This window comes from Microtus oregoni, unplaced genomic scaffold, assembly GCF_018167655.1.
Source record: "Microtus oregoni isolate MIOR12 unplaced genomic scaffold, Mior012 000029F_ref0000214, whole genome shotgun sequence".
NCBI classification, from domain to species: domain Eukaryota; kingdom Metazoa; phylum Chordata; class Mammalia; order Rodentia; family Cricetidae; genus Microtus; species Microtus oregoni.
The window spans coordinates 14,398,496-14,419,835 of NW_024543088.1; the positions used below are offsets into that span (position 1 = coordinate 14,398,496).

The window sequence follows — 21,340 nt, forward strand, 5'->3', positions numbered from 1 at the left end:
ACTTTTTTTATTTTTTACAGAAAAACATAATCATTTGACCTACAAGAGTTTTAGAAGAAACATAGTGAATGCAGAGGCAAAAACTACTTTTCCTTCTACACATCTTAGGTCCCTGTTGGGGACTCCACGACATAGCAGAACTTAAGAAGAGAAAAGCATGAAGACTTACCTAGCACAAGCTTTCACAACTCCAGAACCTTTCTGAGCAAGGGAAGCCTTCAACAGTGCTTAGACCTGAGATTTTCTACCAGAGTTGATGCAAAGTGGAACATTATAGAGCATGGGATAAAATAAAACCAGTATGAGTCAAGCAGGTGGATGCAAATAGAGAGGGCTTTTGGCTCATGTCCTCTCTGTGTGCCTTCACCAGTCTTCAGATATGAAGGTGCTCTTTCCTCCATGGAGGGACATGTGGTGCTTCTGACCTGCTTCAGAAAATTGTCAGAAAGCCCTTACTTTTTAAAATTTTATTTTCTTTTCCTTTCTGTTCTTTATTTTAAAAGAAAACAATCATTTTTCATTTTACATACCAATCCCAGTTCCCATTCCTACACCTCCTCCATTCTATCCACCTTACCCATTCTAGCCCACCTCCCATCCACTCCTCAGAGAGAGTAAGGCACATTATTTTGGGGAAGGACCAAGTCCCTCCCTACTATATCTAGGCTGAGCAAACTATTTATCCAAAGAGAATATCCATCCAAAGAGAAAAAGTTCCAAAAAAGATAGTAGAAGCAGTAGGGACACATCCTGGTGCCAATGCCAGTGGACCTGCAGTCTTCCCGAGCCATGAAATTGTTAAACACATTCAGAGGGAAAAGTTTGGACCTATGCTAGTTCCTTCCCTGTCCTGCCGGCATTGTTCAGCTCTAATTAGCTCATGTAAACTGTTTCTGTGGGTGTCCCCATCATGGTCTTGACCTCTTTGCTCATATTCTCAGTCCTCCCATTCTTCAACTGGACTTTGGGAGCTCAGTCCAGTGCTCCAATGTGGGTCTTTGCCTCCATATCCATCAGTTGCTGATGAAGGTTCGTTCTATGGTGATATTTAAATATTCTCGGTCTGACTGCAGGGCAAGGCTAGTTCAGGTCCCTTCTCTATTGCTTAAGGTCTTAACTGGGGTCATCCTTTTGGATTCCTGAAAATTTCTCTAGAGCCAGTTTTCTTGCTAGCCCCATAATGGCTCCCTCAATCAAAGTATCTCTTTCCTGGCCCTCATCTCTGTTCTTCCTCCATCTCAATATCCTGTTCCCTCAAGTTTTCTTTCTCCCTCTGCTTCTCCATTCCTCTCCTGCTCTAAACCTTCCACCCTCCCTGCTTCCCCCATACCCATGCTGCAACTTTTGTCAGGTAATTTTGTTTTTTTCCCCTTTCCAGGTGGATCTTTGTATTTCTTAGGGTTCACCTTGATACTTAGCTTCTCTAGGATCATGGACTGTAGGCACAATATCCTCTGCTTTACAACTAACATCCACTTATGAGGGACTAATATCATGTTCAACTTTCTGAGTCTAGGTTGCTTCACTCAGGATGGTTTTCTCTAGTTCCATTCATTTGCCTGCAAATTTCACGATGTCATTGCTTTTTACAACTGAGTACTACTCTAATGTGTAAATGTGGCACATTTTCTTTATCCATTCTTCAGTTGAGGAACATTTAGATTGTTTCCAGGATCTGGCTTTTGTGCTGCTATGAACATAGTTGAACAAATGTCCTTGTAGTATGATTGAGTCAAAGAGCCAGTACATATATGACAAGTTTAAAGAGGCTTTTGATTATACTACAGACGTCTTAATTGTCTAGCATGACCAGAATCAAGAAAAGTATTATGAAACAATCAAGACAAAGAGAGACAAAGCATGTATAAGGAATGTAGAAAGTGCTTTAAAAGATGTACATGCCTCATTAGGAATATGAGATTTAATCCCAAAGAGAAGGCATTCAAATGCAAAGATTGTGGCAAGTCATTTACCCATCATCCAAATCTTAAAGCTCTCCAGAGAATCCATACTGGTAGAAACCTTACAGATGTCAAGAATGTGGCAAGACCTTTACCAAGTTCTCTAATATTCAAAGACATCACAGAATCCATACTGGTGAGAAACCTTAAAATGTCAATAATGTTGCAAATTCTTTTCTATCACAACAATCTTCAACAGCTCTTCAATCAAAAATTCTTACACCTAGGGAGAGCTTTAATTAAGAGCACGAGTCATTTGAAGCGAATGTCTGAATAATCACTCACTTCCTAAGTGCTTGAGGCTCTGCCATTTCAGTATTAGAGAAACTTCAGGTTCCCAGCAGCACCGTGCTCAAAGAGTCCACACAGAAGTGTCTCTGTGAGAAACAGAACCTCCTCCTGGCCAGAACCAATTCTTGAGGGTACTGAACAGACTGCCTAATAGTCCTGAACACAATCAAACAGAAGAATACAAAATATATTTCTCTTCTGCCTAGTAGGATAGAAAACCTTATCCAAACTTAGGTTAATCTACAGGAATCCCTGTGATATTTATGGAAATGAAGTATTACTTCCCTGTAACTCTGAGAATCTGAATTGGGAAATGGAATCCATATCATAGCATATATGAAAATAAAAGGATTAGCTAGCTTAAGTTCATAGTACTGAAATTCTTTTCTATGAATATAGCTTCTCTTCCTGGTGTGGGAAGTCCTTCTGTCTGTGTGATGCTTTTATTGGTTAATGAATAAAGAAGCCGTTTTGGCCTGTGATTAGACAGATTAAAGGTAGGCAGGCAGAACTAAACTGAATGCTGGTAGAAAGAAGGCTGAGTCAGGAAGAAGCCATGTAGTCCAACTGGAGACAGACACCAGACAGGACCATACTGGTAAGCCACCAACACGTGGCCATATACAGATTAATGGAGATGGGTTAATTTAAGATATAAGAAGAAGCCAGAAATACATTTAAGCTATTGGCCAAACAGTATTACAAATAATATAGTTTCTGAGTGATTATTTTATAGTCTGGGCAGCCAGGACTGAACAAGCAGCCTCCAACCACATCCTCCATCTATTAAAAACACATGGAAAGTCATGTCATGCATAATGATTCATGCCTTAAATTCCAGAACTCGGTAGGTATAGACATGTAGATCTCTGAAAGTTTAAAGTCAACCTAGTCAACATAGTGAAATTTAGGATAGTTTGGCTATCAAGTGAGATTCTGTCTCATTGACAAAACAAAAACAATAAAATGAAGTTACCCAAAAAGGTGGAGCATGAATGGTGATTCACACTTGTAATCCCAACATGAGGGATGCAGAAGCATTTGGATATTTTTAGGCCAGCACAGTCTACATGGTGAGTTCCAGGACAGCCAGGAATACATATGGAGAGCCTGTCTTACACATCATCAAGAGCAAACATGTTACCAGAAAATGCATAACACATGGACCTACACATTAGAATAGTACATGAGTGTGTCAGGAAGGTTATAATATCCGGGTCAATTAAAAACTCTCTTCACTTTCATTTTACGTGTGTGGGTGTTGGTGTTTTGCCTGAATGTATGTCTCTGGTGCACATGTTTGCACTGCCCAAAGAGGTCACAAGAGGGCATAATATCTTCTGCAACTGGAGTCACAGATGGCTGTGAGCCCCCATTTGCCTGAGTGTACTGCAACCTGGGTACTCTCCAAGAGCAATCATACAGTAAAAATTTTACTAAAATATCTGAGTAATGTGTCCCAGTGATGCATCATTTGTACTTTGAATTATGCCTTGCAGAATATTCCATGGTCAGTGGTTGCTCTGTACTGTCAGCAGAGGTTATCATTTCTAATGGGAGCAGCATTCATTAACCACCTGATAAATGAACATTTATACTTTTGTACACGCACTCCAGGTATTTCTGGTTCCTAACTATGTGGAAAGATGCTCATGTATATGTATATGTAACATCATTTATACAAGGTTCATATTTTTATTTGAAATATTGTAGTAATTTAGTTTTATATGCATAGTTTTGTTTTAAATTCTTCTCTGAGATTGTATTCCTGGACGTATGTCTTAAGTTCAGCCCAAGTTGAGGGCTGCAAGCATCAAGAATGAAGCATTTGCAGACTTAATGGTAAATATGCATATAACCCTTAAGGACCCTTTTGACTGATAGAGGAGTGGGCAGGTAATTCTGTTAGTGAGATCTCTGAAAGCTTTTTAGAAAATGGAGGTGCAGGAAACATAAAGACTTGTTTTTTTAGGGCACATCCCTCAATAATTTTAAAGTAAAGTGAATGGATGATGAATGCTGTATTAGCCAATTCTTGATGATTTAGCCAAACTCTCAATGGTGTGTACTATGGGAAAAAAAGGAAGCTTTAAGCAATAGAAGACACAAGTTGCATTTACTAAGGAATGCAGAATTAGAACAAGACTCTGGTGGAACCAGAGATAGCAGAAGTTATGTTTTGGGTACATGAGTTTTCTTTGATAGGCAAATGTCCATGCAGAGATAATACGTGAACTTACCTCACAATATTATGGGCCTTATGAGACCATGGAAAAGAAGAAAGCTTGGCTCCTTCCAGCCAGATTTGTGTGTCCTGGGATGATATCAGAGAAGATAACATGCTTAGTCTGGGGAACACATTCTGGCCCTGCAAGGTGCTAGAGTGAACAAGAGATAACCTCGGCATCTCCAACCATGGGAGTGTTTGTGAAATCTGTCAATTTTCTTTTGACTTCTTGAGGTGAGACTTGAGGGTTATGAAGCCAAGCTGTACCATGTGCCGCTGTGAATAGGCTTGAGGAGGCTGTCCCCTCGATTTCTGAAGAATGTAAAGGGAAGAAGAAAAACTAGCTGACAGCAAGACTCCCTTTCCTGCAGAGGGATGGTTTAGGGTTTTCATCCAGAGATTGAGAATCTCACGGCTGCATTTTGAGTATCAGGTAGGCAAAGTCTTATCTCTCAGTTCATTTCATGAGCACCTTCCAGATTCCATGGGTGGGTCGAGAGAAAACATTGTAGGTCATAGGGGCAGTCACCTGTCAACTGAATCTCAGGTCATTTGGAAGAGAGTGAAGACTATTTGTGTGGGAGACTGGTGAGATTAGAGGCAGGCACATGCAGAATGGTTTTGTGCATATTTGGCTGGGGTGGATAAGTATATCTCCTGAGTTGGAGAAGTGTGTTCATGGAAGTGTGATATCTCACAATTAATTATTGAAAAGGCCAAGCTGTGTGGCATAATAACCAGGCTAGCTTAATGTGAAATAGTAAACTTTAATGAGGGAATAGCTTACAACACTAGGGATCCAGTGAACAGGAAGTACAAAAAGGGACCAGCGGGGCTCACACCTGCCAGATTTATACCTAAACATTAGCCCAAGGCTAACACACACCTTGGGCTGGGTTTCCCCTACACAGGCCTCTTTCTTAGTTGCTGGAATTTGCTGGTAATCCATTATACCTTGTTTTCTAGATCTTGTCACATCTCAGATTGATTTGCAAACCATATTCTCTCTCTCTCTCTCTCTCTCTCTCTCTCTCTCTCTCTCTCTCTCTCTCTGTATCTCACTTCTCACTTCTGCTTCGTTACCACAGCACCACTCTGTATGTTCATGAAACTTTTTCATACCAGTTTTGCCAGATGTATGGTTCTCAACTTGTTGGTCTCTCCAAGACCCTATTTAGAAAAAAAGTTGCTAATCACATTCACCTGCTTAGGGCTTCCTGCTGAAATGGCACAGATTACCTGACAGACCTCATCAGGCCTAAGTTCTAAGGAACATGCTTCTGTTGAGAAAGTCCAGAGATCTGGAGAAAATGAATTTCAGCCTAACGATGGGCTGGATCCTCTTTACAAGAACTGTCAGAAATAGAAATTTGAGGTTAGGCTATCACCAAACTCTTTGATTTAATAACCCCAAGCCTCTCCAAATGCCTGTCCTTCTCATGATCTCCTAATGGGTATTGTACCCAAAGCCATTAACAAGCACATATATCATTACACCTGGCTCTAGGCCAAGGAATTTGGCTTTTGTTTGCTGATAGAAGGACCATAGCAGTGATGTACATCATATTCTATCCCATGACTGTGTGCCTCTTCTATCTGTATGTGTGTGCATGTGTGTTTCCAACTTAGGGTGCATCTACACAGCCCCGACAGACCTCTGACTTGTCACTGCTCTTGCCTCAGTATATTGATTCAAGATTTGGACCATCATATTGTTTCTAGGACTGTTTTTTCTAAATATCTGAGGGATCATCTGGCCTCATGTGACTCCAACCAGACACGTCAAGAGTGAATTACATCTTCACTCACAACCTTCAAGCCTGAGTGAGCTCTGCTGATTCTCCAGGGGAAATTTTTTATTACTACCTGTATAAGAGCTTCCTTTTCCCTTTTTGACCCCAGAGAGGCTCCTGATATGGCTGCTTGGTTTAAGGTCATTTTGGAGTGAGGAAATGAGTCAGAGGTTAGGCTGTACCATGGACAGCAGCAGACCCCTCCCTGGACATTCTATTGTATCCTGGAGAGCCCTGATTCTCTGTGATGTCATCAGTGTTGTGGCAACACCAACTGCCTGTGGGGCATCTGTTCATTGCCTGCGGGTTTTGGACGTAGCCATGTTGGCAAGACTGAGCAGGCTCCTTGGGAGACAGAAAGGAGAGCATAACGAGACTAGAGGGAGGCAGAAGGAAGCTGGCCTTCAACCTCAGTGTTGCACATCAAGACATAAATGGTTCTGGGGAAAACGCAGTGAGTCCTGGGGAGGGAGTGGGGAGTTTCTTGATGGTGGAAGGCCTCAGCTTGGTTTTTCATAGTGAGTCACAGGATCTTAGAGCTTCGTGGAGGTAATGAATCTATCCTGCTTCTCTCTGTTACTAAAGAGTTAGACCTGGAGTTTAGGGTTTCTGATGCTTAGATTGGCAGAGAGCCAGTAATGGTCAACCCTGCAGCTGCTGTGCTAGGGCCCTCTGCTTTGACTCTGAGTGGAAGGAAGGAGAGAGGGATGAATGAGGTTTCAGTTACAGCACTGAGCTTCACCCACACTGGATTTCTTTTGGTTGTGGGTCACTAATAACAGGGAGAGTAAAATCCTCTGGCCAAAGCTGGAGGATCTCAAATTTTACCTCACATCCACTTGCAGGGTAGGAACCATTGGTATTGCTGCATGTCAGTGACCCCTAAGGTTTCTGAGTTCCTGAATCTCAATAGCCAGTCATCTTTAACTTGACTTTATCTTTAACTTGAGTGCAGGAATGAGCCATCACTCTCCCTGCAAGTGTCTGTTCTTAGTGAGTGAGGGCTCACCTGTGGATGCCCTTAGTTGTCTCCAGCCTGTCCTGTCACTAGGTGATCTCACTTTTGCTAACATCATTATGAATGGAATGTATTCTGCTGAAGTTTGGGGGAAATTTTCATCATTACCCATGTGACTCATCTTTGGTCTGATGGGTCACCCACAGACCCCATCACCCCTACACATTGTAACAGCGCTGTGGATATTTCCTGAGGTACTCATTCACTTCATGAAACTGAACTTCATTCCACATCAACATGAGCTAATTTCTTATTATCCTTCACTTCCCATCTTTTTGATTAGGAGGTGAAGAGCCGTTCCTTGGGAATGTTTAGAAAATGAGTCTTGACCTCCATAAATGATGAAGTATTAAATTATAATTAAATAGAGTCTAACTATCAGAGAGCTGCTGACGAGCGTCCCCTGTGTCTCAGGGAAGGCACCTGAAAAAGCCAGCTTGGCTTTTGGTGAACTGGGGAAGAGACAGTTATGAGATAAGTGATGGCAGTTGGGAGTGACCCTAACAGTCCGTTCTCTGGACATTCTGCTGTATCGTAAAGAGTCGTTGGCATCTCTTTTTGAAAGCAACAGTGTTGTGTTCTTGGGGCACTCATTATGTGTGGAAATAGGAGCAGCGGGGCTGCGTCCCTGGCACCCGGCCGCCCACAAGGCTAGCTTTACCTGAAATAATTACACGGAAACTGTATTTTTTTTTGTTTTTTTGTTTTTACCCACACAATATTTTTATTGATTATTTGGAGGTTTCACATAATGTACTTGATGACATCACTTCCCCATATTCCCATGTCTATCCCTACTTCCTTATGACATTCCTCAATAAGAGAAAAAAAAAACTATGATGTCCAATTTGTGTTGCCTCTATATTCACTGTACCATGGTAAGTTTAATTTAATAAAGCAATTCTTTATTGTTCTTCTCAAGAAAGGGTTTCTTTGTAGATTTGAGCCTATCCTGGAACTAGCACTTGTAGACCAGATGGCCTCAAACTCACAGAGGTCTGCCTGCCTCTGCCTTCCGAGGGCTGGGATTAAAAGTATGTGTCACAATTTCTGGTCTAATAAAGCAATTATTAATGTATATCCCACCTACAATCAGAAGATTTTAGTGGTACTATAAGACTAAAATTATAGTCTTTTATTTTTTTGAACACTGCCTGACCCTTTAGTTTCAGTTTCTTATTGGCTAGCTCTTACATATCGATCTAACCCATTTCTATTAATCTGTGTAGCCCACAAGCTGGCTTACCAGGAATGATCTTAACCTGCGTCTGCCTGGAGTGGGAGAATCATGGCGACTCCTGATTCAGCTTCTTTCTCCCAGCATTCTGTTCTGTTTTCTCTGCCTACCTAAGGGTTGGTCTATCAAATGGGTCTAGGCAGTTTCTTTATTAATAACAAATTACTCCCACATCAATTACGTGCATATAGGGTTCACGAGAAGAGACAATGGCAAGATTGAGCACACTGGTTGGCAGAGAGATCTGACTTTCGAAGGAGGATGTTGGGGGTTGAGTTGGACCTTACAGAAATGGGGTTTAGTAGCTGGAATCTTGGAAGAGATGGTTCTATGTTGCTTCTCTGGGTTACTAAAGTGCAGATCCATAGTCAAGGATTGCTGCTAGTTAGTTTGGCAGAGATCTAGGAGTTGTCAAGGTTACAGCTGCTGTTCTATGAGTTCCTTAATTTTATTTTGAGTGGCAAATACCAGCAGGAGGCACAGACTAATGTGGTGTGATGAGTTGCTACAACTCATTATCAGTGATTTCTTTAGGTTCTGTGAGTATCTCATGGGAAATTCCCCATCTATGCACCAGGGTCTCAGACATTCAGTTACTTCTATTCCAGGCCACACAAAGAGACTGAGAGTCTCTAAGCACTGGAGACCCCAGGAATTTTCTGTATCACATCAGAAATGAGTTGATATTTCCAAAGCAGCATGGCTGGGTGACATATGCCTTCCAGGGCCAGTGGGGCAGCAGTAGGGGCTGATACACATAGCTAGCCACAGTGAGTGGAGACAGAGGCATAGCTTATGGGCTCCCAGTTTGAGGAGTTGTCCTGATCCTTCACTGTGTTCCATGCAGTCACTATTCCTTGGCCTCTTGTTCGAACTCAACATGATCTCACCTGGTCCTGTGCCATACTACTGCATAAATTCACTAATATTTATCTACCTGCAGGGAGTACCGGAAAAACATCAACCCCAAACTCTGTTACTGGGCAGGAGCAGCGGATGAACAAGGTGGCTACACTGACCCTGCAGCTTCAGATGATGACCCAAGAAAGGAATGAACTTCGTGGAATCCTGGCTAATTATACCAACAAGGATTTGAACAACAGGTAGCCATTTTGTCTAGTTCCTGGGTAACTGTCTTGACCCTACCGAGTCAACCCCAGCATTCCTCAGGTCACTGGAGGCTGCACCTCCAGAGTGTTCTGCCTAAACTAAATATCCTGAGGGCATCTGAGAGGCATAGCTGAAATCTGGGAAGGAGTGATATCAGGACACAGGCTGTGTGATTCCTCTAAATGAAAAGCAGAGCCTGTGGCCTGGATCAGTCTGGGGATGGGGCAATAGTTTGTGAGCTCTCAGCATACATTTCATGAGGCCTTGACAGGTGTTGGCTTGTGGACGATGCTAGGTGCTGTGAGTTTATGGTGAGTCTTTGTGCTTAACCAGCAGGTGCTTGAGTACTGGCTGCTCCTGGGAGCAGCTGCAGGGGCCTAGTCGTCTTGGTGCATCTCAGTGTGTGACTTGAGGTCTGAACTTCCTCACTGCTCCTCTCTAGTCTGGTTTCTTATATTCTGAGATAATTCTGCCTGCCTACATTTATTTGGCATCCTCCGTGTGTGTGCGTGTGTGTGTGTGTGTGTGTATGTGTGTGTGTGTGTGTGTGTCCTAGCAGTTGGGGGTCTGTGGCATGTGGTTCTTTCTGTGCCACAGTTTCCAGGTGATCCCACTAAGTTCCCTTAGGGTCAGTGAACTCCACTATGACCAGTGATGGTGCTCCTGGCCCGTGTGCTCACCTTGGCAACCCATTGGAATCCACTGGAGACTTATATATCTATCCTTAAGTCAGGTCTGCTTGCTGGAGACACTGATTTTGTGCTTTAGACATCCAGTAGCAATAGGAACCTGGGATCAAAAATCCCCGTTCTGAAGATGGGAACAACGTTATCATAGATTTCTGGTGGGATCAGACTTGTGACACAGGCTCCCCAGGACTTAACTATTCTATTCCTCCAGGCCCATTAATGGAACTCATGCAACTCTGAATCACTCCCTTTGCACCCCTGATTGCTGGTCTGGGGTCACGTCAGCAAGTTTAAACAGCACCAGGTTGTCCTGGTTCATAGCTCTCAGAATGTGACATTGACTGTGCTGGGTGTTCAGGGCACAGCCTGAAATCATAGGATCATTAAGGCCAGAATTCACGGGGTTCTTTTCTCTGGGGCTATGCCCTAATACAGGCTAAATTTTGAGTTGGAGATGCTGAATATGGAGCATAAGAAAGTGATGTTGGATCTACAGAAATTCCCCATGGAGATGAGAGAGGCCTTGTACAAGTGCAAGGAGCTGACTGAGGAAGCTGTCTCTTACAGGTGAGTGACTGCCTTCACTGGGACTCTATTCCTTGGCAGTGACTGCTTTTGCCATGTTTTTGTCTTTGACCCAAAGTGAGGACTTTCCTTTTGGCCTGTCTCCCTATAAAAAGCATTCTGTCTTATGCTCTTGACTTGGACCTACTGGACTAGTTTTGCGAAGACTGAAGTATCTGTGAGCCCATCACAACATTGTCCTGCCAGCCTCAGCAGCCTCTAGATAGAAAATCTATTTGTACCATGATAAAGGTGTCAGGCATTTGTGGGTCTTGGGGGCTCTGGTAGGGGTTTACAGAGGTGATCCCATTCTACCCATACATAGAATATATTTCAATTGGGTCTGCTGTCCTCCCTCACAGAATGTTTGTCTTCTACCTCTCGACCTGCTGATGCTTTCCCAGTACCATGGACAGTTAAGTACATGTGGTAGGAGGCAAACCCTGCTCTCAGAAGTACATGCATTTCTTTTATTGTAACAGTTTTCAAAAGCAGTCTGAGTCTTTCTGTAATTTGGCCATTCTCTGACATTTGACAGCCACTAGGGTATCCTGGCATGGTGACTGTGGGCTCTGGTCTAGGACTGTCTGGGGACATGGGAGTTTGCATGGGTGATGTGGGAGATGGAGGCTAGGTAGGTCTCATGTTGTTTTTGTGATGGTTCAGCATCCTCCACAACCAGCTCCTGAGTGAGCGAACTCAGCTGAAGAAAAAAGTGAGCATGTTGAGAGAGGAGAACCAAAAGCTACGGAGGGAGCAGATTTCACTGCAAGTGGCCTGTGAGAAGGTGAAGAATCTCTATGAAAAGACCGATGAGAAGTTCTGTGAGCTATGTGACGAGGGGGATAAGGTAGGCTGCAGCAAGGTGGGCAGGCTGTCCACCATCAGTAGTAATACACACACACACACACACACACACACACACACACACACACACACACGTGATCATCCACCCACTTTTCCAGTAGCTCACTAACATCCTGTCCAATTGTTGATTTCTGTGATTATTCCAAGACTTTCTAAGGATTTAGCATCTTGTGAGATCAATGGCTGGAAACAGCTTTGAAGGAGGAAATCCCCGTGTAAATGTCAAAGGGGTGGTTCTTGTCTACATTTTTTATCTTCTCTCATGTTTCATCAGTTCAACCTCCTTCCCTCCTCCCAGTCATTCACCCCCTGCTCCCCGGACCCCAGGTCCACTCCTCCTTAATTTCCCTTCAGAAAATAGCAGTTCTCCCATGGTTATTTGATCTAATTATTAAAATAACATTAAACCTGGGCTTTGCTCATGTTTGTTACACATTCTAACAATGAGATATATCACCAAATCCTTTTAAAGTCTTGAGATATGATCACAGTACATTCCAAAGATTAGCTTTGAACTCACAGTGGAGTTCAGTCCAGACTTTAATGTTCAGTCCTTCTGTCTCAGTCTCTGAGTAGCTAGGATTAAGGGTTTGCATCACAAGCTCAAACTTAGTCTAAATACTTAAATTTAAATTTATGGTTAAACCAAATGTCCAAGGTCAGTAGATTATACGTTTGTGCTTTTTTTTTTTTCTGGTTTTCTCGAGACAGGGTTTCTCTGTGGTTTTGGAGCCTGTCCTGGAACTAGCTCTTGTAGATTAGGCTGGTCTCGAACTCACAGAGATCCGCCTGCCTCTGCCTCCCGAGTGCTGGGATTAATGGCTTGTGCCACCACCGCCGGGCTTACATTTGTGTTTTTAAGACATAGATGCTAAATTATAGTCATCTCAAAAGCATTGGTGTAAATATAATTTAAGATGCTTTATCATTAGTAGACAGGTAGCTTTAAGACGAATAACATAAAGGTAGCTTTCATTCATTTAACCATTCAAGAGTCTATGTTGGGAGTCCCATAAATGCCAGGAATTAAGCTATACCTGCAGCAAACAGATAAGATGTCTGTCCTGAAGGAACTGATGAAGTTATTACCTTTAATTCATCTCTTACATTATAGCTGGTGTCTGCTCGGTGCAACCCTCCAGCTCTCATTGCGTTTGAGACTTCCAGGAGCAGAGGATTTTCCTGCAGGAGGCAGAATCTAACCCTTACTAAGGATCTGTCCATAAATTTTACACTTCACAGAAAAGGCAATTTTACCTCCTTCACTCTAGCCATGGCCTATGAATCCCAGCTATAAGTGAAAAATATTATATGCCATCGAATCATAGGGATTCCTGCTCCTTGTTAATATTTTAGAGGAAGAAAATTTTAAACTCTTTTTTTGGGTAGAGATTACACAGGTAATAACTCTGTATTAAAGTGTTGTAACTCTTCAACGATTCACATTATTTTATTGACTGAATATTTCCTTTTATTGACAATAAATTATTCTCACATACCATAGTTTTCTCTACTGCCACTTCTCTCAGCTCCTATAAACCTCTCTTTTTCCAGATCTGCTACCCTTTGTTTTCTTTCCAGAAAAGAACAGGCAAGCATGACAAAACAAGAAAAAGGCCTTCATACAGAGGCTGGAAAAAGCTTCACAATAGGTGGAAAGGCTTCCCAAGAGCAGACAAAAGAGTCAGAGACACACCACACCCACTCCCACTATTAAGAGTCCCACCAAAACACCAACATATATGCACAGAACATGGTGCAGACCCATGCAGGCCCCATACATAACTCTGTGAGCCTATGTGAGCCCTGTTTACTTGATTCAGTGGGCCATGTTCTCCTAGTGCCCTCCAGCCCATCATTCCCGCTTACTCCTAAAATCCCCCCACCCCCATTTCTTCTGAAAGTTTTCCTGAGCTCCAATGGGTAGGACTGATAGAAAGTTCGAATTCATATACTCACTTCCACACAACTACTGCTAGAGAAATAATCTCTGATGAGGACCAGCAAGGCACCAATCTATGAGTATAGCAGAACATTGATAGGAATATTAGTAATCAGATCATTGATTTTTTTTAGTTATGTTTGCTTCTGTGCTATGTCTCTGGGCTATTTGGACAACAGATTTTAGCCATCCAGGGATTATAGGGCATGGACTGCCTCACCTTGCATGAGCCTCAAGTTAAGCCAGACATTGTATGGCCACTCTCTCAAGTTCTGCACCAACAGTGCCCCAGCATAACTTGCAGGGAGGACAGACTGTAAGTCAAGGTTTTTGTGGCTGAGTTGATGTCATGTTTCTCTTTCTGTAACCTGCAGAGTATCATCCCATGCCAAAGAGACTAGAGCATATGGGTGAAGGCTCCACGCAGGCAACTGCTTGCTCTCTCTAGGTTCAATCATGTGTAGATGTTGTCCACAAGAATACCACCCCACTGTTAGTTTTCAGAGAGCAACACACTGTCCTAGCATGAGCCGGAGCTGTATAGGGATCTCCACAGAATCCCCTCCAGCCAAATATTCAACTGAATGCAATCCAGTCTCAGCACTGGAAGCAGCCTCTGGGAGCCTCCCAACTCCAACACTCTCTCTCCACACTCTCTCCCTCCATCCCTCCCCCCTACAGGATCCCTTTCAATTCCCTCCCCACCCAACCAAAGTTTACTGGCAAAATCTAATCGATTTTCTTTTCCCAGGGAAATTCTTCTGTTTCTTCTAGTGACCTTCTCTTTACCTAATTTTTCTGGGTTGAAGACAGTGGCTTTATTATCAATTACTTAACCACTGATGCCCACTTATAAGTAAATACATATAATACGTGTTTTTCAGGATCTCAGATATCTCTGTCGGCATGTGTTTTTTCTAGCTCCACCCATTTGCTTATAATAGCAATTGGATATCACTTTTCACACAGCCAAGTAATATCCTCTTCTGTAAATGTACTGCCCGTTCTTTATCCATTCTTTCATTGAGGGACATCAAGGTTGTTTCCAGTTTCTGGTTATTATGAATAAAGCCAGAGTGAAGGTATTTGAGCAAGTGTTCTTGTGATAGGATAGAGCATCCTTTAGATATATGTCCAAGAACGGTGTACCTAGATTTTGAGGTAAATCAGTTCCCAATTTTCTGAGGAATCGCCATGTTGATGCCATAGAGGCTGGACAACTCTGGACTCCCACTAGAAATGGAGGAGTGTTTCCTTTGCTACAAATCCACACCACCATAAGCTGTCATTCGTGCCATTGATCTTAGCCATTCTGACAGGTGTAAGGTGGAATCTCAAAGGAGTTTTTGGTTCAAATTCCCCTGAAGGGTAGGAATGATGAACATTTCTTTAAATGTTTCTCAGCTATTTGTGATTCTTCTTTTTTTTTCTGTTTCTATCTGTACCACGTTTCATAATTGAACGATTTGGATGGTTGATGTCTAGTCTATTGAATGATTTGTATATTTTGGATATTAGCCCTCTGTCTGATGCAAGTTGATGAAAATCATTTCCCATTCATTAAACCTCTATTTTCTCCTACTCATGGTGTTCCTTGCCTTTACGTTCCCTGAGGTCCTTTATTAATTGTTGATCTTAGTGCCAGTGTTCTCTTCAGAAATCATCTCCTTTGCTGGCATGTTCCAGCTATTCCTTATATTCTCTCCTGTCTGTTTTTGTGTTGAGGTCTTTCTTCATGAAAGGGTCAAAGATTTTTTTGTATCTAGTAAGATGATCACCATATGTTTTTTCTTCATTTTATATGGTAGATTACATTGACTAATTTTCATATGCTGAACTATCCCTACATCTCTAGGTTAAAGACTGCTTGATCATAATAGATGATCTTTTTGAAATATTCTTGGATTTATTTGCAAGTATTTTATTGAGTACTTTTTCATCTATGTCCATAAGGAAATTGGTCTGTAAGTATCTTCGTTGAGTCTTTCTGTGGTTTGGGTATCAAGGTAACTGCGACCTCATAAAATGATTTGGGCACTGTTTCTTCTGTGTTTATTTTGCAAACTAATTTGAGGAGTATTGCCATTAACTATTCTTTTAAAGTATGGTAGAATTCTGTGCGATAGCCATTTGACCCTGCGTTTTTTTTTTTTTTATGGGGTGGAGGGAGGCTTTTAACAATGGCTTCTATTTCACTGGGGAATGTAGGTCTATTTACTTATCTGATTTTAATTTAACTTTGATAAATGATTCCTATTGAGAAAATTATTCATTTCTTATAGATAATCCAGTTTGATGAAGTACTTGATTTAAAGTATGTCCTTGTGATTCTCTGGATTTCCTCAGTATCCGTTGTTATGTCCCCATACAGTTTCTGATTTTATTAATTGGGATATTCTTTGCCCATCTTTATTTAGCTTGGATGAGGGTTTATCTATCTTGTTGATTTTCTCAAAGAACCAATTCTTTCTTTCACTTATTTTTGTACAATTATCTTTATTTCTATTTTATTGGTTTAGCTGTCAGTTTGATTATTTCTTCTGGTCTAATCCTCTTGGACATATTTCCTTTTGTTCAATAGCTTTGAGGTGTTACTATTAAGTATGATATATTCCCATTTTTTAATGTAGGCACTCAGTGCTCTTAGCACTACTTTCATTGTGTCCCATACGTTTGCGTAGGTTATGTATTCATTTTCATTGAATTCTAGAAACTCTTTAATTTCTTTCTTTCTTTATTTTTTGGTCCACTTTTCATTCAATATAGAGATCTTCAATTTCCATAAACTTATATATGCTTTCCTTTCTTTAGTTGTTGATATACAGTTGTATTCTCTAATTGTCTGATAAATATCTGTTAGGTTTATTTGGTTTAAAACTTCAGTTAATGCAGAGTTTATTAATTTTGTCTGCGTGACCTGCACACTGATGACATGCACATTGGTGAGACTGAAGTTATTATTGGTAATAATTTCCATATTAGCATGTGGAAATCAATATGTGTTTTAAGCTATAGTAATGTTTATCTTAAAAATTTACTTAGGGCATAGATGTTAAGAATTGAAATGAGGGCCAGGTGGTGCTGCTGCAGACTTTTAATCCCAGGTCTTGAAAAACAGAGGGAAGCAGATCTCCTTGTACTCAAGGCAGGCCTAGTCTACAAGAGCTAGTTCCAGGATAAACTCCAAAGTTATGGACAAACCATGTCTCGAAAAAATTTTTAAAAAAATTAAAATGTTATCTTTGTGGTGTGTCCTTCCCCATGTCTTTTGATTAATTTTGGTTTGAGGTCGATTTTGTTAGGTATTAAAATAGCTACACCAGCTTGTCTTTAAGTACATTTGCTTGGAAGATTTTTTTTCCAATTCTTTACCCAGAGGTAATGTCTATAATTGATGTTGAAGTTTGTTTCTTGTATGCAGAAGAAAAATGGATCCTGTTTCTGCATCCATTCTGTCATTCTGTGTATTTTTATTAAGGAAATGAAACCATTGATACAGAGAAATAGCAAATGATTAATTCTTGTTATTTTGCTGAATGTGTATGTTCTTGTACATGTATATCCAGAAGTGTGCGTTGAGGAGTATGTGTGTGTGTGCGTTGAGGAGTGTGTGTGTGTGTGTGTGTGTGTGTGTGTGTGTGTGCATTTGAGTGTTCAACCCTCCACTAAGAACATAATCTTCTAATGAACAGAAACAGGATATATTGGTGGAAAGACGACAATCCCTGCTGAAGCTGAGGGATCTGGTCACCAAATATATAGAATTCGCAGAAAAGCTGCAGAATCCCTTCGCTGTCTCCCAGATGAGGTAGGATCGCAGGCCACGCAGAGGGAGTTATATCAAGTAGTTCCCCAGTACCTGAATCTCTGTCCTATTTGGGTTCCTGGACATTTGCATGACTTTCAGTCACAGCCAGGGAAAGAACATCTGAGAGTACTGGGCTGGCTCAGTCAACAGAAATGTCTGCACAGGAAGCAATATGTGTTATCCTTAATCTTTCTCAATTGTGTGCACTTCTTCAATTCTGAGTGCTCTCGTGTGTTCTGAGTGCATTGATCCTTCCTATGGTAGTCCCAGACCTAATAGAGGCAGTGTTAATTGTGGAAGACGGTGTCTCCTCCTGCCACTTTATTTTCCTCCAGGAGTATCACCTTTAGAGACAAATTCCTTCACTTGGGCAGATTAGCATACAGCACCTTCTTATTGATTATGAGTTCTCTGCAGTTTGCATCTGTTTCCTGTAAGAAGGTTTCTCTGGAATTAAAATCACATTTAGAGTTTGACATGTTGAATCCAAGGAAGTTTCTGTGCTGAAGGAATAAGCCCAGCCTTCATTGCAGTGTTGTGTTTGCTCCTCTTGAGGGCCTCATACAGTTAATTTCCCAAGTTGCTCACAGTTTCCTGGCATCTGGTCAAGGCCTGTGACCCAGACATTGCTATACTGCTGTTTTATTTTTTTTTTTTCAAAAGAATGTATCTAAGCTATTGAAGTAATGGGCTGTTTTTCTAGTTCACCACAGTGTGTATTTCTCAGCTCACTTTCTAGCAGTTTTAAAGGTGGAGAAAAAAAGAAACTCAGGTGCTGTCTTATCCTTGAAGAAGCAAGGAGTGAATGAGCCCAGCTCAAATGTAATGCTGGATTTCCCAGTTGAGTAGAGTTGGTGAGAGCTCAAAAGCTGACAGGGTAGGTCCTTAACAGACATGTGTCTCAGCTGTTTTCCTCCCCTAATATGAAAACCTCCAGCATGATCTGGCCACAGTCCAGGATGAAAGCCTCCTGCAGACAGACCTGCTGCAGCAGAAGCCGTGTGTGTGCCATGCCAATGAGCCACCATTGACTCCTGTCCCCTGCAACCTTGGCATTCATGGGGTGGGTTTTCTTCCTTGATGTTTGTTTCCCATGTGTGCACAGGGCCTGGTTTTGTCTAGGCTGTGGTCCAATGAGGCTTCCTATGCATCTGATTGCCTTTCCTTCTCTGACAGCTCTGCTTTGGAGAACTGAGGAGGCTGAAGGAAGCTTCACACATTCTCCACTTGAGCAGCAACACCTACTGAGAAGCAGACCCCTCCTTGTAGCTGTGAACAAACGAGTAAGAAAAATCTCCACCTCCTGCAGCGGATCCATCGCCAATCTGATTCATGTTCTGTTGGCCCACTATTCCTGGAGAAGGGAAATGATGAGAAAGAAGCCTGACATTCAGAGGACCCACCAAGAATGACTCCAAATCCCGACATCGGTCAGCAGGTGGACCCTGAGTAGCACACAGCAGCATGGAGAGGATATGCTGCTGAGCAAGGCTTCCTCTGTCAGTTTACTCTCCATGTCTTTAGTAAGCCGGCTGAGCCCTCCATATGTGGTGAGCACTCTCACGAGAAAGACTGTACTGATGCCATGCTGTAATCTGTACACACCACAGGGAAAAGAACAGGATTCCCTCTCCTGTGAGTGCTGAGGGATACTCCATGTCACGGGAAAGTGTTGGTGAAGATAACGCAGTACAGAGACTACAGCATCCCTCACCTGTGTTAATCATTGATCATCCATAAAGGAAATGTCAGGGGATTCTCCAGTTTCACGTCCTGGACTGGCATGTCAGTCCTGAGAAAGGGTCTATAGAGGAGGGTTGGTCACCTTTGGTGTCTTTAGGGAGCCAGATGCTCCCGATTGATTTTTTGGATCTAGAGCTAGAGATTATTTTTAGCTAAATTGGAGCAAGGGTTCTGGTTTGGGTTTGGTTTTCATTTGTTTGGATATTTTTTCTTTGCTTTGGTTTAAATTTTGTTGTTGGTTTTTAAATAATTTATTCTTGTTGTTTTAATAGTTGGCTAAGGCTCTACCCTGTATGTACTGACTAGCCTTTCTAAAGTTCCTATTGAGTATAATGAGTATTTTTATGAATAAAATCAATTTTGGACTCCTCAGTTTTACAGCCTTTCTTGAGTCAGATGTGGGGTTGCTCTCCTGTGACTACAGAACTCATGGGCAGAGATGAATTTCTGCACGTTCCAGGAGCCTTGGTTACACAGCCGTTTCACATCCAGGCAGGTCTACACAGGTCTACACAGGAGGGTAGTACCTTGGATGTGGATGGCCTGACCTACTCCTGTCTTTACTACCAAGACTTTCTGTTACAGTCAGATTTAAGAGAATGTCATGAAGAAGGGATCTGGAAAGAGAGGAACTCCTCGTTCTGCACTACATTAGTTCTATCCTAGTGTCCAATCACAATTGCACATTGTGATCCTGGGATAGCAAACCACTGAAAGTTGCCTTTGAAATGCATGAGCAAAGGGTGTCCACAGCAGAGGGGAACTGCTGAGCTGCAAGTTTGGATTCTGGAGATGCCTTCCAACCTCTCGCTCCTAAACCATGTATGTCACATGGGGAAGCTGTAGAGTAAGGGCCTGCTTCAACACTGTCATCTACTTACAGTAGGAATATTGGGAACAGAGTTGGAAGGATTCATTCAAAGCTCTGAAATGATCCCACCCATTGGTTTATGTCACAAAACAGTTGATAAAATTCCATAAGGCTGTTTCATATAGGTTACTCAAAACATCATTTCATCTGCTAAATTTAAGAAGTGTGAGTTTAGGGTTTAGAGAGATTGTTCAGTAGTTAAGGACACTTGGGTTGGTTCCCAGCTTCATAAGGGGGATCACATCCTTTTGAATCTAAAATTCCAGGGGACCCAATACCTTCTGACCTCAGCACCAAGCATGCATGTAGAGCATATACATGCAAGGAAAACATTCACACACAGGCATACATGTAAAAATAAATGTGAGTGGTACAAACTAACTTAATGCTACAATGCAGATGAGAAACCTCATCTACTTTTACTATTAAATAATATCTCCTGCTTTTTCTCAGGCTATCTCAGAATTTAGCATACTACATTTGCATCAACTACCAAGGTTGCTGATTTTATTTTTTCTAATAAGACCCTAGAGTAAAAGCTTGATTATAAATATACAACAGTATAAAAAGTATTAAAAAAGTACAAGAAAAGTCAGGGGAATGGAGAAAAATGTATAGCTCAAAAAAAAACAATAAAAAAGAAAAAAAGGTACAGTTATCGTAAATGCTTCCTCTTTTTATTTAACGTTAATTTGTAGAGTAGTTTCAATGCTGATTTTCAGTGCGAATTACAATAAAGAGTAGGACAGATATGAGTCATCAGAACTCCGGTAATGCTGTAGCATTTCAAAATATTTCCTATTTCTAGGGGAAGGTCATGCTACTGAATTATGACAAATTGTCATGAGAAGTAATAGTGTACCCAGACATTTTAAAATGTGTAACCACTGTCTCTCCGCAGAAAGATTAGATGACATGTGGTTTATCATACAACAGTCCCAACTCTGTCCCCGGAAATCCTCCTAATTTCATTTATTTGGTGGTGTTAAACAATTAAAAGGAGTCTTTACAGCACTTTCCGGCTCTCCTATGAAATACTCAGCATCCTAAATATTCTGTACACTTTTTTCTTGCAGTAAACAAAGCACTGGCTTAGAGTTTGGTGGGTGGGCGGATGGGTATCCAATTTAAAACTGCATTAGAAACTGTCTTTTGGCAGGATGGTAGGAATCCAAGTTAAAAATAGAAAGGTCAGTGTGTTATTTTGTAGTCTTTTCAA

At 41.6% G+C, this 21,340-nt stretch overlaps 1 protein-coding gene across 1 annotated transcript; it reads left to right on the top strand.

Annotated features, from left to right (window-relative positions):
• Positions 1 to 4,807: 4,807 nt before the first annotated feature.
• LOC121465162 (disks large homolog 5-like) lies at positions 4,808 to 18,969 on the top strand. Its single transcript, XM_041678358.1, has 6 exons — positions 4,808 to 4,912; positions 9,471 to 9,630; positions 10,762 to 10,893; positions 11,557 to 11,740; positions 17,392 to 17,507; positions 18,684 to 18,969. Exons 2-6 carry the CDS (start codon positions 9,524 to 9,526, stop codon positions 18,700 to 18,702), a joined length of 558 nt encoding a protein of 185 aa, XP_041534292.1. The 5' UTR covers positions 4,808 to 4,912; positions 9,471 to 9,523; the 3' UTR covers positions 18,703 to 18,969.
• Positions 18,970 to 21,340: the final 2,371 nt, after the last annotated feature.